The sequence below is a fragment of the Leuciscus leuciscus genome, assembly GCF_965113295.1.
Source record: "Leuciscus leuciscus genome assembly, chromosome: 10".
Lineage (NCBI taxonomy): Eukaryota > Metazoa > Chordata > Actinopteri > Cypriniformes > Leuciscidae > Leuciscus > Leuciscus leuciscus.
The window spans coordinates 25,898,627-25,915,846 of NC_138734.1; the positions used below are offsets into that span (position 1 = coordinate 25,898,627).

The 17,220-nt window shown below is 34.3% G+C and overlaps 1 protein-coding gene and 1 long non-coding RNA gene across 3 annotated transcripts in view; one reads left to right on the plus strand and one right to left on the minus strand.

Moving 5' to 3' along the window:
• The window catches only part of si (sucrase-isomaltase), a 52,453-nt gene extending 37,343 nt beyond the window's left edge, over positions 1–15,110 (plus strand). The window contains exons 41-48 of the mRNA XM_082182847.1: positions 8,479–8,627; positions 9,229–9,313; positions 9,484–9,540; positions 9,735–9,859; positions 10,178–10,266; positions 11,808–11,857; positions 12,463–12,624; positions 14,162–15,110. Of these exons, the coding sequence (XP_082038973.1) occupies positions 8,479–8,627; positions 9,229–9,313; positions 9,484–9,540; positions 9,735–9,859; positions 10,178–10,266; positions 11,808–11,857; positions 12,463–12,624; positions 14,162–14,248 (804 nt within the window). The 3' untranslated portion in view covers positions 14,249–15,110. The remainder of the gene's footprint in view (positions 1–8,478; positions 8,628–9,228; positions 9,314–9,483; positions 9,541–9,734; positions 9,860–10,177; positions 10,267–11,807; positions 11,858–12,462; positions 12,625–14,161) is intronic.
• On the minus strand, positions 1,605–4,079 carry LOC309508537. Of its 2 annotated transcripts, XR_014209517.1 has the most exons (4): positions 3,309–4,079; positions 3,143–3,187; positions 2,982–3,046; positions 1,605–2,443 (listed from the first exon to the last, which is right to left on the minus strand). It is a non-coding gene; the product is annotated as an uncharacterized lncRNA (long non-coding RNA). The 2 variants fall into 2 exon arrangements; XR_014209518.1 differs by having other exon boundaries at positions 3,143–4,079.
• Positions 15,111–17,220: the final 2,110 nt, after the last annotated feature.

Below are 17,220 nucleotides of genomic sequence, written 5' to 3' on the forward strand. Positions count from 1 at the left end.
TTAAATGTTATATATATATTGTATTTTGATTGTATATATCGATTTTTATTAACCAGAAAATTATATATATTATTGGAATAATGCTTTCTACTGAAATAATGTCTTTATTAAAGGGAATCTGTAGGGAAGCTGTGGGATTTTTAAAATCTAAAAAGTATTTTCTTTACATTTTATTGTGCTATCATACTAAATCTTTTTATCCTGTTGGTAATTATAGACCTTGTGGAAACAGGATATGGGGAACTGAAGATCAAGTTTTTGTTTTGTGTTATGTTGGAATCATATATGAATTCAGATTAGAATCCTTTAGGATTTGTTCCAAATTATGATATAAATTGGGGAGTTGGAGACATAGCGTTTGCTATCTACTCCCTACACTCAAAAAAATGACTCTTTGGTTGAACATGATTTAATCATGGACAGTGGTTCCACGTGATTGATTCAAGTTATTCGAGCACGACTGAATCAGGTTATTTGGACAAGACTGAATCAAGTTATTTGGACATGATTAAATCAAGTTATTTGGACACGACTGAATAAGGTTATTTGGACAAGACTGAATCAAGTTATTTGGACATGATTAAATCAAGTTATTTGGACGAGTCTAATTTTAATTGAGTTTACTCACTTCGCTTAAGTTTATCCAACATGAAGTATTTGGGTTGAGATAACATGGTTCCATCATGTGGAACCACTGTCCATGCTTCAATCATGTTCAGCCAAAGAGTTATTTATTTGTGTCTATTTAATAGACACACAGAGTTAAAATAACATACAATCAACCTAAATATAGCTTTTCTTTTAATACATACGATGTTGGCAGTCTAAAGATGGTACTGATTGCATCACTAGCAATCCCATTGGAGTTGCTTTTAAAGCAACTTGAATTCTTAGCAGGTCCTTCACCGAAGCACATGCTCGACACTTTACCACAATGGTAACTCACCCATAAACACCTACATATAAGAAAGTTGTTTAAAATACCAACATAATAGAATATTAAACATTAACAAGTCTCCCTATTTTCTCATCTTGCTTACATTTTTCTTATCAAAGAACACTGGTACAAAGCAATTACGACAGACCAGGAGGATATTCTTATTTAGTATTTATTGAGATACAACATTTACTTCACAAAACATTCTCAGGCATAAAACAAAATCAGTGGGCTTTATAGTAAAAAATATATATATATAACATTAAAACAATATTATCAGACTTTTTCACCAGATAAGTGAAAACTGCACAAACAAGGAAATATGCTTGTTTAAAATGTGTAAATATAAAATAATATTATACTAATAAAATAACTGAAACAGACTGGACCATTTTTTAGTAAAATGTTTCCTCTAGATTCAACAGCACTTTATGAATAAACTTTGAGAAGTTAGTGTTCTCTAAATAAGGGCATAAATAAGTGCAAAAAACAGCAGCAGTGCACTGACCAAGACTTGGTAGACATCACTACCTCATCTTCAATCAAAACATCCAGTGAGTTTAAAGACAACGTTCCTCCTCACCAGCAATGATGGTGACTGCTGCACCTGGTCAAACTCCTTTTTCTAAATGCATTGAAAGAAAAAAAAGAAAGTGTTAGTGTATGTCACCACATATCATAAAAACGACCTTTGTGAGGGCAGACATTTAAATTTTCATAAATTAAAATAAAGGCATGAAGGATCAGAGTAGTGTTTATTCAGTAGGGTTTGTGCCCATTTAAAACCCTGTAGTACTTTAAACAACACGTCTTCCAGTTTGTCAGAAGGATTTTATTGGGAAAAAATGTCAGGGGTTTATCAGTTGAATGTTCTAGAGCATAAAAAAAAAATCATTAATAACATGGAATTTGGCATCAGTCGGTTCTTTATTACAAAGTAGAAAGTAAAGTGGTACTTAAAAGGGATAGTTCACCCCAAAATGAAAATTCTGTCATCATTTACTCACTATCACATCATACCAAACACAATAATCTTGTTCAGCTTTGGAACAAATGATTATTATTTTTTATTTTTTTATGTCATGGACCATCCATCAAAAGTCTATAGACAATCAATATTTAGCTTCAATAAGTACATAAAGATATAGCTAATCCATATGAATAAAGCAGTTTTATACAAGCCTTCCAATGGATAAAATATGACAAAAAGTATGAAATATACTATTTATTTATTTTTCTTAAGATGAACAAAATTATGGTTTTGGAACATGAGGGTGAGTAAATCATGACAATTTTCATTTTATTTTTAGGTGCACTATCCAAGTCATACATTTATTCTAATGACATACTGATTTATGCTAAAAGGATAAAGTATTCCTAAGTAAATATAATGTAGTCCTGACATGTGTCCTACCTTGTGTGTCTTCAAATCATCAGCTGACTCTTCCTTTGAGATAGTAGACATGTCAGGATCGTAGTTCTAATGACATCAATGCCATTTTTGCACTTGAAGGCAAAACACAAAATTATGATAATGTAACACAATTAAGCAACATTTATTTAGTTTATTTTTATGATTCATAAGACAACTTTCAACGACTGTCTTATGCTTATATTCAACAGATAGCTGAACAGATTCAAAAATGGTCAAATTCATGGTTTTCTCTATGGGAGTTGTAAAATGAGACCATGAAAAAAAAAAAAACACATTGTACTGTACTGGTTACAGTCAGTATTTCTATTAGTTTATACAACTTTAAAATGTGTGTGGTTCTGAAAGACACAAATAACAAATATGAATAACTAAAAATTATTAGCCATACATACCATTCTAGCAACCAAAGGCTTAAATACCCATTATTGAAATTATTATTAACAATATTCAGTAACCAATAATAATTGTCATTAATGCTTTAAAAACGCACTGAACCATCAACCACACAACACAACATTGTTATAATATCTTTGATCGATGCCATGAAAATGAACAGAGTGCAAAGATAGATGATTAAACTAACAAACATGTGCAAACTTAGACACATACCTTTCCGTTTGATGTTTAATTCTGTTATGGCGCGGTGATCTCTTTCAGGCATAACATCGTGGATTCTGTCATAAATTCATCCGTATCAGTCGACATAATAAAGCAGTTGTTAAAATTGTTTCTAATCAGACTGATGCAAATGGACGAAAAAGTTACGTTACCTGTTTGTTTGCCGTTTAATTCAGTTGATGGCGCGGTCATCTAGGCTTAAAATAGTGCAATCAGGCCATAAATACATAACGTTCAATCAATATAACAAAACTGTTGGCTAATATTTTTTCTAACAACACTGATGCAAATGGATAGATGAGTTAAGTTAACAGTTACCTGTTTGTGTGCTGTTTAATACAGTTTATGGCGCGGCCATCTCATTTAGGCTTACAATCGTGCATTCTGTCATAATAACACATTAGTATCAACCGACATCATAAAACAGTTTGATAATATTGTTTCTAATAACAGTGATGGAAATGGATGAACACGTACCTGTTTGTTTTAAGCTTATATTCCAGTTAATGGCGTGGCGATCTATTTGAGACATGCGCAGCATTAACGTATTTTACGAATGTTGCCGCCAGGATATGCAAATTGCGTCACAACAAATTTCCGTTTCGTTTAGGTTGAGAATTTGGTTTGTTTTCAGGCTGTTTTGACATTCAGTCCGGCTGACTTTATAAAAACACACATTTTATATGTGTGATTGACTTTTACTAAACATTATTTGTATCAGTCTGATTTAACAGCAATTTTAAGACAAATAACAAACCTAAAAACACCAATAACCATTTAATTGCACTTCTATAATTATAATCAAGCTATAAATTAATAAACAAAAATATTTAAAATAAATTATAAATATTATGTAAGTTATTATATATATTTTTTTAATCAGTCAACAGTTTGACTGAGCTAAGTGATTGAAACATGTACTTTTAAAATGAAAACTTTATGTTAAACCAACGAGTGACAGTTTTAAGTCAGTTTAACATGACACAATCATGTTGAAATGAAAAATAGCCAAAATGGCATTATTTCAACATGAATTGTTCAGGTAAAGTGAACAAAACTGAAAAATCATTTTTTTGAGTGTATGTTTTTGATATCGCTAGTCCAAAAATAGCTTTTATTGAAACCAAGCTGACGAAATGATTCGTTCCAGATTTTCTCTCATTATGATGTCATAGTGCGATGAAAGACCAACGCCTACTTCTACATCCTTATCTCTTTAGCCCTGCCCAGCGATTCACGCATGTCATGTAGTAGAACATACACACAAGGTTACTCCAGTAACTAAACCATATAGATGCTGGTTAGGATTGCAAGCCGTTTTGGAAAAACATTATCTTCCTTGTGATCCTAACATTACGACAGCGTGGATGAACTTTATACTTAAAGTTCCAGATCACGTCAGTGAGACACTGTTCATTTCATTTTACTGCTGATTCGTTTTTAAACAAGAATCAGTTTAACGCAGGCTTTTCAGAGAGACAAAAAAAAAAAAAAAAAAGATGCAGTAAAAATGACAAAAAGGCATAAGAAAAATAAAAGCATTCATGCAGTATTCTATGTGTAAAGTCTTTGGAGATTTTGGCTGGAGAATGAAAAATAAAAAACACAAAAGTAAAAATGCTAACAAAAACGTTTTTAAAATGGCATGATGTGTATTAATTCCAGTGTTTGATAAGCTCTGACAGTGACCAGGGAATTTAGAGGGCTTTATTAAAACAAAAGTGCACAGTAGCGCTTGCAAGACAGCATGTCTGCATATTTTTTTCCGCTTTTATACTGCCGAGTCATTCACTTGCACCGGTGTGGATGTGCCCTCTGCGTGTCTCAATGACAGTTCCAATAAGAGACTGTCCTCAGCTTGCCTCTACCCCTGCGCCCGGACGTGTTTATCCCTGCACGTCCCCTTGGTGCCGTAATTACCCCTCCAAGATGTCATTAGCTTTAATGTGGCTACGGAGGCAAATGGAAGGTCATCCAGAGACAAATGGCAAAGGATGGAGGGCGTTGAGGTGGCCTGAATTACAAAGTGATAGAGAGAAAGACATGTTGGATATTGAATAAGATACAGAGACACTTAATGAAATCAAAAAAGGGAGTTGAAAGGGAGTTGTTACTCTTGAAAGCTGAATAAATTCACTTATAGCACACATAATCATTTAAAGTTTTTCTTTTGCAGGAAATTGACTTATATTAATGACCAAATATTTGTCAGGTGATAACAAAAATTGTTCATGGCTATGACGTAAACTAAAGCTTACTAGCTATTTAAAAAAAAAAAGAAAAACGTTTGTTTGCTCAGGCTAATCCTAAAAAGCACAATGGGAGCAAACATAAATCCAACATAAGGCAAAAAACAAAAGAGGGAGTTAACAGATGAACAGATGCCGAAATAATTTTGAAAATACCATCTTATTTACTCCTAATATCTTGCAAAGTCAGTTGCCTGTGCAAATGTTCCCTGTGATGGCAGCTGCCAGAGAAAGAGAGATAGACCAGCTTCTGCAGGGAGGGTCATAATTCTTAGGCTCCTGCCAAGGCTTCCAAGTTCGGCTGTCTCTCCATCACGCTGAGTCACATGCTAATGGAGTCAGAGGGCAGTACATTTGGAATAATTTGGGTTTTTTTGTCGGCGAGCAGCAGTTAGCTCTAACAGGAGGAAGGTCTAGTTCATTCAAACACATTAACACAGAGATATTAGCTTTTCCCATTACATTAGGAGAAGGAGTTTTCGCTCTGTGCGGGAGAGAGGAGAAAATACTAGAGGTTCTACAGGTCAAAAGGGCATTAAAATCATTAGAAACATTAAAAATCCAAAGAATTCAGTGTGTTTACTAAGGCTGGCATCACTATTATTATTTTACAATTGTAAAAAAAAAAAAACAACAACTTTTGAACAAATTAAGTTTAGTTGTCCCACACAGTGTTATTTTCGTATAAGTGAGATACTATTGTAACTTTTATCAGTAATTTAGATTATTATATATTTATATTTTTTATATATAAATTATATTTCTTATTATTTTTAAACTTATTTCAGGTAACATTTGTTTTATATCAATTTAAAAATGTTCTTTATGGTTTTAGTTTCAATAACCCCCTGTCCTACAAATTCCACATTATTTTGTGTTTTTTGAGCAAAATTTTTTATTTTGACATTGAGTCCCAAAAAAAACCCCACTTTTAATTTTTTTATATTTAACATAATTGTACTAATATATATATTATACTATAGTATATTCTAATTATATATTCAACCTGAAAAACAACTTGACAATATCATGTTCATATGCACAAATCATTTCCTTAAATATGTTTTGTGTGGGTTTAAAAATAGACTTAGCCTAGATAAATTTATCTTAAAGTCAAACTGCATAATATATTAAGGCTCGTTTTCAGATAATTTATCTTTAATATAAAGTTATTTTGTCTTGATGCAATGGCATATTTTTCACTTCTTTTAAACATGAGCAGTTGGAAGACAAATCTGTCAGTATAACAAGACAAACTACACTAATATTCAAGATACATTCTCTGAAAACAAGCCTTAATATCTCACACAGTTTTGCGTATCAGATAAATGTGTCTTGTTTAAAGGACATTTACAAGACACGAACAGCCGTTTTTAGCCTTGGCATAACATACAGAAACTGTGAGCAGTTCTGTGAGCAGTACATTTTGAACAAAAAGCTGAGAAAATTGTGTTTTTGTCAAAGACTTTGTCCGGATTGGATTCGGAACGATCTAGTAGACCTAGCAGATTGTCTAATATTAACACCCTTAAAGCTTGCACAGTCATACTTGGGTTCGACATTTCAATCATTCGGTTACATTAGGCAGTTTTGATTTATATGGCGTCAAATATTTGATAATCACGTAATCTTACATGTGCATTAGCAATGCTTCTATAGCTTGTTTTTGCTTCTTCTTCACTTGTTTTCGGATCCAGATATTCTGTATTATTTCAGAAGATGTATAATAGCACCCCCTAGTGAAAAACATGGATTTCCGCTGTTGTGCCAAATATCGACCAAATATCGATATCCTAACCCGACAGCTAATCCTAAACCTACCTATACTGGAGACTACAACACCGGTACATATTTCGTCAATGGCGGGGAAATGTTGCATAATAAATGACAGAAAATTCTGTGTTAAAAAAAAAGTTAAGTGTTAGAATGCACGCATTAGCGGTCAGACCTGTGAACGTGTGGTACTTGAGAAATAATTATCAGATATGGTTCACCTTTATATCTGTGAGCACATTAACTCACACCCACCGCTCTTAACACCACTCATTGTGCCACTGAGGGGGCAAACTGATTCTCTGTCTGGCAGACAATTAACATTCTGCCTGTATATGGAGTCAGATTCTCACACACACACACACACACACACATGCTCACTGTGGTGTACGGTTACTATACTATACTACCAACTATAGTTCTGGGCTAAAGTATTTATTCCCATGATCTCATAATGGATAATGCAGGATATGTGTTGTTGTTCCCGTTTGATTTGTTTGGAACTGGATCATAAATGAATGAATTATAGAGAGAAAACAAATCTTTACTGAAAATTTGATATTAAAGGAATAGTTCACTTCAAAATGAAAATTCTGTCATAATTTGCTCACCCTCAAGTTGTTTCAAACCTGTATGGATTTATTTCTTCTGCTGAACACAAAAGAAGATATTTTGAAGAATGTCGGTAACCAGACAGTAGATGGACCCCATTGACTTCCATAGTATGGAAAAATACTATGGAAGTCAATGGGGTATCAACTGTTTGGTTATTCCTCCATTCTTCAAAATATCTTCTTTTGTGTTCAGCAGAAGAAAGAAATCCATACAGGTTGAAACAACTTGAGGGTGAGTAAATGATGACAGAATTTTCATTTTGAAGTGAACATGCAGTAGAAGTTTGGTCTGTACAGATAGAATTAGTGTCAACATGTTGTTATAATAAATATGATTGCTAAGCAGCTTTACATAAAACAGTGCAATACAATTACTGAGCAAGCTTAAGACAAAACTTGTGAGGAAAACATTTATAAAAGATGTCACCAATAGATAAGCAAAAACATGTACATTCCAATGAAAACTCTTAAGAAAGAAAAGTTCCAGAAATGTTTTTGTTGAAGTAATGCCATTGAAGAACCATTTTTGGTTCCCTAAAGAGCAATTCAGTGAACTGTTTCTTAGTTTGAAGAACATTTTAATAATTTAAAGAATATTGTTCCACTATAAATAACCTTTAAACGTTAAAGGTTCTTCATGGAATCATAGATGCCAGCAAATAACCTTTATTGAAGAATAGAATACTAGGATGCACTTGTAAGCACCCAGAACACCCGGGCAATTACTTAGTAATGCTCTAGCAACCTACCAAACACTGCGGTGACGAGGTTTGCAGGAGAATCCATTCACGTTGTGTTCAGAAGTAGCGTTGGATATTTCTAATCTGATGAGATTTTTGTAATCTTTCACAGAGGCAGGATCCCGTGGCCTGGGGCCCAGAGTTTGCTAATATGTCCCGTGATGTGCTGAATATTCGCTATACCCTCCTGCCATATTTGTACACACTGATGTATGAAGCTCACGTTAACGGAAAAACTGTGGTCAGACCCATGCTGCACGAGTGAGTGTTTACCAGTACCCCTGTTTCTGAGTAGTTCACCCAAAAATGAAAATAATTTTGTCTTCCATTTGCTCACCCTCATACTATTTCAAAACCATGATGTTTAGAATGTTCATGCTATTCTTGTTCCATGCAATAAAAGTAAATGTAACAGTGCCTGTGAGGAAATGATGACGAAACTTCCATTTTGTGTGTGAACCATCCCTTTAAGACCTTCTGCTCCTTAATTTCCCTCCAAATACATCTTCATTACACCATATTTTCTTTCTGACACTATTTTCAGTCCATCCTCTCTATCAATTACATCTCAATCATAGAGATGACTAATCAGAACTCTTCTGTTATTATGTTCCATCTAATGATTTTTTTTTTAGCCTGCTTTGATATCAGTGCTTTTCTCTTTCCTGTTGTCCTGTGTAACCTTCCTCTTCCACTCTGTTTTTAGCAGCCTGAACTATTGGACTGAATGTTCTGTTCTATTTTTTTTTTTCTGCATCTCATGTTTTTATTTAAACCTCCCCACTTTTTCTGCTTTTCCATTACAATCTGCATGCACTGTGTTGTATAAATAATGTTCTCAGCGCTGTGTCCTGTAATGTAGGTTTGTCAATGATGAAAACACATGGGAAATCGACAGGCAGTTCCTCTGGGGTCCCGCCCTTCTAATCACACCTGCTTTGGACAAGGTATCCTCACAAAAACACCTTCGCTATATTCGTGCTATAAGCAAATCACAAGTCACACACTGTCACATAGCACTATATTCAATCAGGAAAGAGAGATAGACGGTTCTTCTTAGTGTTTTTTTATGTTGTTATTTATTATTTTGTTCTCATTGATTTTTTTTTTTGTGAAGGGCGCCACTGTGGTCAAGGGCTACGTGCCAGATGCCCGCTGGTACGATTACCACACGGTAAGCATTCTATCAGCATGCAAGAAAACATTTTATTAGCAAGCATGCAAATGTTTATTAGCAAGATTTAGTTAGCATGTGAATTAAACAACCAGTCATTATGCAACTGGCTTTCAGCAACAATTTTAACCTGCTGTACTTTGTCCTCTATATATTGGGGTCTCTTATCTGCTTGTTTGCAATTTCGAATCCAGGGCAAAGATGTTGGAGTTCGAGGACAGTTTGTGGATATGGATACACCATTAGAGAAAATTAACCTGCACGTGAGAGGAGGCTACATCCTTCCCTGGCAGAAACCAGAGAACAACACACACTACAGGTGAAGAAGCTACCATGCATCTTTATTAAGATTTGTTTAATGTATAATTGGGCCATGTTTCTATAGCTTCATAGTTTTTTTATTTATTTATTTTTATTCAAAAAGTCTCTTACAACACAAACAGTCAATTTTCTTTTATATGTCCATTTTCCACCCTCTCTCTGTGGCTTGACTTCACACTGTTGTTTATCAAGATGATCAAGATTCTGAACACTGAATAAGTGTTCATATGTAAATGTGGGTGTTCATGTGTTCATGGTTGTGATGTCGTAACATGAATGTTGTGTTCACAATTTTGTTTTGTGTTTTTTCTTGTAGTCGTAAGAATCCTCTGGGTCTGCTTGTTGCTCTCGATGATGCAGAATCAGCACATGGATCCCTGTTCTGGGATGATGGAGAGGGAATTGGTGGGTTATGTTTGGTTGTGTGTGTGGGGGGGGGGTGGTTAAAGGTTCACCCAAAATTCTGTCATTAATTACTCACCCTCATGTCGTTCCAAACCCGTAAGACTTTCGTTCATCTTCGAAACACAAATGAAGATCTTTTTGATGGAATCTGAGAACTCTCTATTGACAGCTATGCAACTGAAACTTTGACGCTTCAAAAAGATCATAAAGAGATCGTAAAACTAATCCATATGAAGTGAGCGTTTTAGTCCAAAATGTTCTGAAACGACATGATCGCTTTATATGATGTATAGATTGAATTTGGGCTTCATTCATATATATATATATATATATATATATTCCATTGATGATTTCTTCAACCCAGACTCAACATTTCTACAAAACGATATTATGTTGCTTCTTGCACCGTTTCGCTTCAAATTTAAATGTCCAGTGAGTGACTCTAAAAACACATCAAGTTCAGTGGTTGTTGTACGTATTGCAATAGTTCAGTGTGTTTTGGGCGTAACGTGTAATAAACCAATCAGAGTCTCATTTCCCATTGCCTTTAAAAGCAAGTAGTGCTCGCGCCATGTCGGATTGGCTATTTACATGGCGGAATTTCCAATCGGAAAGACTGAACGCTTCTCCAGAGAGGAAATGGATCTTTTCGTGCGTGAGGTTAAAGCGCGTAAGCAGACCATCGACGGGACAAGCTGGATTCCACCATATCTTTGTTTTTGTTGGTCAATGGCACAGTCTATTTCAGTTGCCTCAAATTAGCAAAATCATTTTCAGACCAGCACGCCCATGAGAGCACAAATGAGCGCAAATGCATTTGCCATTTAAACAACATGGCGCAGGGCGTGAAAATGATAACTGCGTCAGGCTGAAACTAGCAAAAAACACTTGCCTCGCACCTGGCGCTGCATTGTGTATGATAGGGCCCTAAACCTTAATAGTGTTAACAAAAGCAAACGTGAGATAAAAACACATTTTTACTCTGCACTGCAAGTGCAATAAGGTAAGTTAACAGATAAGTTTACAACATCAGAAAAGTCATACATATGGAGCTGGTTATGCGACGCTCATATCAAATCATGCACAAAGCATTTTGAGGTAATCATAACATAATAGTTTGCAAGGAACCGCTCTAAAGTAAGTTTTAATTAAATGATAATCTGTCCCTGTAATCATAATTTGTGTGAAAAGGAATACAAGTTGGTGTTTTGCTTTCCCCAGGTGTTCATTTTAAAATATAGAATTGTTTTTGGAGATTTGCAAAAAATGTTAGTACAGTAGATGCATGTATTTACCACTTACAACTTTTTCCACATAGTTAATACTATTACTGATTACATATTTAATTTTAATAATAGGTCTCATCAGCATTACACGCAATAAAATAAAATGTTCTTAACATGTTTCTTTATAAGTGTGTGTATTTTATTTTTTTCTAAAATCACAATAATTGTATCATTTTTTTTTATTTTTTTTTTTTTATGGCCCTTTCCTGTACTTCTCTTAATCGTCTTCTTTTTTCCCCGTCTTTCTCCTTACAGATACTGTTCAGAACAACGGTTCCCTCTTGATAAATTTCAACGTGTCTTTGGTATGTTCATATGTTCAGAACGCTATGTGTGCAGTTCTTTCAGATTTATTTGGATTGTGGTCATGCACAGTTACCATTAAAAACCTATAGGGACTTCAAGATTGTCCATCTCACTTGAAGCCAAACATCTGTGGCCACTCTCAATTTAGAAACAAAATCCAGATCCAAAACTATTTCATGCTGTAGCAGCTCAAGGCCGCTTGGCCCAGGTCAGAGCTCTCTGGACTTCCTGTGGGTTTGATGTCATATTTGGGGAGATTTTTGGAGCGTTGGGAAAAAACAAGGCCCTATGGAGTTGAAAACTGTTTGTAAAAACGAGGTCAAACTCAGCTAGTTTGAGTTGTCTCGGCACAGATGTTACATTAATACTGAAACAACACAATTTCAGTGGAATGAGTGAATCTCAAGTAACGGGTCATATTGTCGAGTTTTTGCGATTATTTATGATAATTAAGTACATTTCCCCCACAAATATGCAATAATATAACGTATCCAGATGTTTTACTTTCAGCAATTATCATTTGCAATAGCATTTTTGCTCTAACTTTAAATAAGCATGTGTGTGTATCTTGTGTAACAGCTGTGCTGTGTGTTTATATTTATAGGGTGTTCTTACTAACACGGTTCTCAATGATGGTTTGGCCGAGGTTGACAGGTTAACCCTGGGTTATGTGAAGGTGTGGGGTGTAAATAAGAGCATCATTGTGGTTACCATGAGTGTACCTGGGAAGCCTGATGCCAACTTGGCCTTTGATTACAACATTGAGGTGAGATGCTTCATGCAAACATATACTTCAGTCATATTGTCAGAATCACTGATACAATTAGGAGGACAAGAGGTCCTGCTTAAAAAGAATCTATTTAATTTGTATTTTGTTTATTCATTTAAAAAAAATAATAATAATATATATATATATATATATATATATATATATATATATATATATATATATATATATATTATCACAATGTTTAAAAATGTAAACTGTAATTTAAGTTATATTTAATTTAATTTAATAATTATTTAATACATGGAATTCATTTTATATGGAATACATTTTTTTTTTTTTTAAATACAAAAATTATTCGTGTTCGCCAAATTATAAAGTGAATGATTTTCAAGGTTTCATTTTGAAATTTACTTTCATAATTGGGTGAATAAAAATTCACCCCAAAATCAATACAAAGAAATATGAAAATGTTTTATTTAAAATATTAATATTTTAGTTTTAATATTTCAAGATATATTATTTTCATGACTTTTGAGGATATTATAAATGATTATATTATTTAAATTGAGAATTATGTATACATCATGGAAGTATTTGTTTGCTGCCTTGTATTGATCCTGGTCGTATTTCACCCCAAAATCAATACAAAGAAAGACAAAATTATATTTTATTTAAAAATATTTGTAAATTTTTAAAGAGATTTTAATATTCATAAGTGATATCATTTTCATGACAATTTAATTATTTATATTGTTTATAATAATTTTATAATAATTCGAATTATTTGTAATCGATGATTTTTTTTTTATATGCATCGTGTTTGCCGCCTTTAAATGATGCTGAAAACGATTTTTTTTTAAATTGTATTACACTAATGAGAATCACTAAAATATCTAAGAATACTTTAAAAGCTAAACATCTGAATGCATTCAGCTAATTGATTCCTCCTTGTATTTTGTAAGTGTCTCTCCTAGTCCTCTATATAGATCTTCACCCTGTACAGTGAGCTTGATGAAATACAGAAAGGAGTTTACATTCTGACAAAAAAAAAGAAAAAGAGATGCCTTTTAAAAGTTGTGTGCGCATCGACCGTTTCTATTAATAAGAATGCAGGCATGAGCTCCAGAGACTGAGAATTATACCAGCCATGAGAAGAATCGAAGGGGGGGAAATGACAAAGAAACTGTGCGCATCTGAATAACTAGTGTTCCAGCCCACACCAAATCATTTATCTTTCTTAGTATTTCCCGACTGCATAATAAGTCTGAAAGAGGCGAGGCAGCTCCATCTGTCTCTATGCGTGCGTTTGCCCTCAGCAGCGTATGTCAGATCAGAGGTGGCGTTTTCCAACGATTCGCTCGAAACACCATTTATTTTTCTTCATCACGCCATTATGAGGTCATTGACGGAACCAGCCTGCAGTCAAACACGAGTTTAAGCTCCTAAAGAGAATTTGTGCAGCAACTCTTGACCATGAGTGTGTGTTTTAGCTTTCATTTCATCTGTAAAGTTGCATCACAAACTCCTTCGTTCCATTTTTCTGTTCGAATAACTCTCTCTTTCTCTCCTTCAGAATCACGAGTTGCTTATTAACGCAGGACCACAATCTCACACCATTGAAAAGCCTTTCACAATCACCTGGAGGAAAGATGAGACATGAACACAAGTCTAAGGAGACGGGCTTTAGCCAAGCATGATTATTTCGGTTTATTTATGACTGTTTAGTCAACTAGTAATTTATTTAACATTTCCCGCTAAGAGCTTTTTGTGGTAAATATTTAAAATCTGAAATGATTTCTTATCAAATAAATGCTTTGTTCTGAAAGATACGTTGATGTCGTTTTGATTTGGATCTCACGTTAGAAACTATTCGTTTTTAGTTGTTGTTGTTTTTTTAGGCTGAACTTGGAAGACTGAATGTCTAATGCCGGCATTTGGGGAAGTGGGAATATAATGATAACCCTTAATTATCAGCAATCACTTCTTTTTAACGAGAAACCTCTCAGCGGCGGCTACCTGCCGGGCCCGCTTCATGCACGACTTCATTTTGATGTAATGATACAATATTCGATTATTCATTCTACAGTAAACATAATGATATCAATTAAGCAATGGAGACTATAAATTGATTTCTGCTCTAATTGGCAATCATCGCGAGCTGGAAACATGGACGCCGCGGGGAAGGGGGCGTTCAGGGTGTGCCTTCGATATTTAGACTCTAGCCTAAAAACAATGATAATTGAGAACTTTTTTTTTCAAGTGTGAAACAGGATGAAGCCGTTCTGACTGAGACTGTAATTATTTGGGTTTTCTATTACGTGAAAGGTGTTTATCCAGTGCTCCTGTATTCCGTTTTTTTTGTTGTTGTTGTTTTTTACAAGAAAAATAGCAACATTCCTTTTTGTAGTCGTTCATGAGGAAATGCACAATTCCTTGCCGTCCATTAAGAGACGTATGAAATAATCACACATCTGTAACATGAAGAAAGATTTTTAAAACCGCAATAAAGTGATTTAAACCTCTGGAAGGTTGTGACTTATTTGACTGGCTGATTTTATGGCGATATTTACTTTAATCTCTGAACACACTTTATTTTGTTTCTTTGCTGTATACAGGCAAACCAGACATCAGTCAAAATGCAGGTGCATTAAAACAATCAATCTGATCCAGATAAATCAAAAACAGACAAGAGAAGGTTGTCTTGATTTAACCAACCCTCCAAACAAAGCCTGTTTTGTTAGAGTACTCATATATAAAAAGGACAACAAAAAGACAACATGAAAGATGAAACGTACACTCAAGTGACTTCAAAGCATCAACATGTGATTCTGAGTGTTAGCTGTATCTGCATGCTGGAATACATAAGAGAAAACATGAACTGGGGACAAAACCACAAAGAAAACATTGAAATAACCAGAATACTCAAACTTAGTTTTTTTTTCTGAGAGGTTCCACTGTTAGGCAGTTGGTGTGAGGTTTTCACTTGGAATTAAAAAAAATATATAACTATATTATCATGATGAAGAATAATGTGTGGGCAGTGATCTCAATATCATGTAATTTTAAGAAATCTGGGAATGTGGTCAAACGTAGTGTTGAATAGCACAATAATTCCAGTGGTGAGACTTACATAAGGTTACAGTTGTTAACGCATTGGCTAACATGAATTAACAATAAGCTTTTATGTATCTTTGTCAATGGTTAATACAACTGTTTGTTTCACACAGTGTTGCCATTAACTAAAATTAAAACTACTAACATTATTTTTTTTTTTTTTTTTTTTTTTTTAAGTAAAGCTGAAATAGAATAAAACACGTATATTTTTGATGAAAAACGTAAACTTAAAAAAACTGCAAATTAGAAACGTCGCCTTGGCAACTATCTCAAATAAAATACGTACTAAAGAAGTTTCACTTTTTAAACTTTTAAATTATTATTATTATTATATTATTTTTTTTACTTCGACAATAATCTGTCAAGGGGTCTTCTTTAAAATGAGACCAAACTTAAGTCTGTGCTCCCAAGCTTCAATTTTTTTTATGGCAGGTTTTTGACACGGATGTGTTTGTCCTCTATGGACCTATGTGCAACTTTTTTTTTATTGACGCACAAGCGTTAACAATTAATTTGACCGATTTGAAATAATAATAAAAAAATCAGGGCATTATATTGTCTCACAGTAAAAAGGCAACATGTTCAAATATGATTTATAGAATAAATCAATAAAATTGTCCCCAAAGTTTCCTAAAATAAAACTTATAATGAAGCTTGTTTTTTAGTCAGACATTGTCAAATAAAGCTACAAGACTAATAGTTTTCCAATATGCTAATTTGATAGCAATGAAGCTAATACAAATTTTCTAAGATGCACACTTTTCTATTTCAGTTTATGTCAGCACACACCACACACACACTGTTGTATTGTCAGTCTTAAAGCAACACTAAATTGCTGACAGGCCCAATAACAGGCCGTCTGAGCAGTTGCTCACGAGTCATTTCACCACGTGACACTCGGTGACACCACGGCGCGCCCACACAATTTTCCCTTCACTCGTACGCCAATTACGGCTGGCCACTGCCGACAGGGGGCAGAGGGGGCCGGTACCTGGTAATTGCAGCTGCTTATGCTTCAGTTCACACTGGCTATGACAGGTGTGTGTACGTGTGCATGTTTGTTGAGTCTAACTGAAACTATTCAGTCTGGTTTGACTTTCATTCCTGTTTGGGTATGAATGTGTAGGTAAACAATGTTTAAAATGCATTGTGTGTGCTTGAGTCACCTGTGTTGCTCGCATACTGATTTGTAGTTTGCAATGACAAATAGAAATTTGATGCAAAAATGCTGCCCGACAGGCAATCGGGACATAATATGTAGTTTAATGTACACTTATGTGGAACGGGGATTTTGGACCATCCCCATTCTTTTTTGAAATAAGACATTTTTTGTCACTTTATACACAAACAATTTGGCCAATCTATAACAATATCATTCCGAAATGAAGGCATTTGTCACTATTGAAAGAATTCACTACATTTTCAAAGGGTGTTATTTATAAATATAAGTATTTCTCTGTAGGTCTCAAAGATAAAACGTTGTATTGATGTGGCATCTCTGTTTGACCCTTCACATTC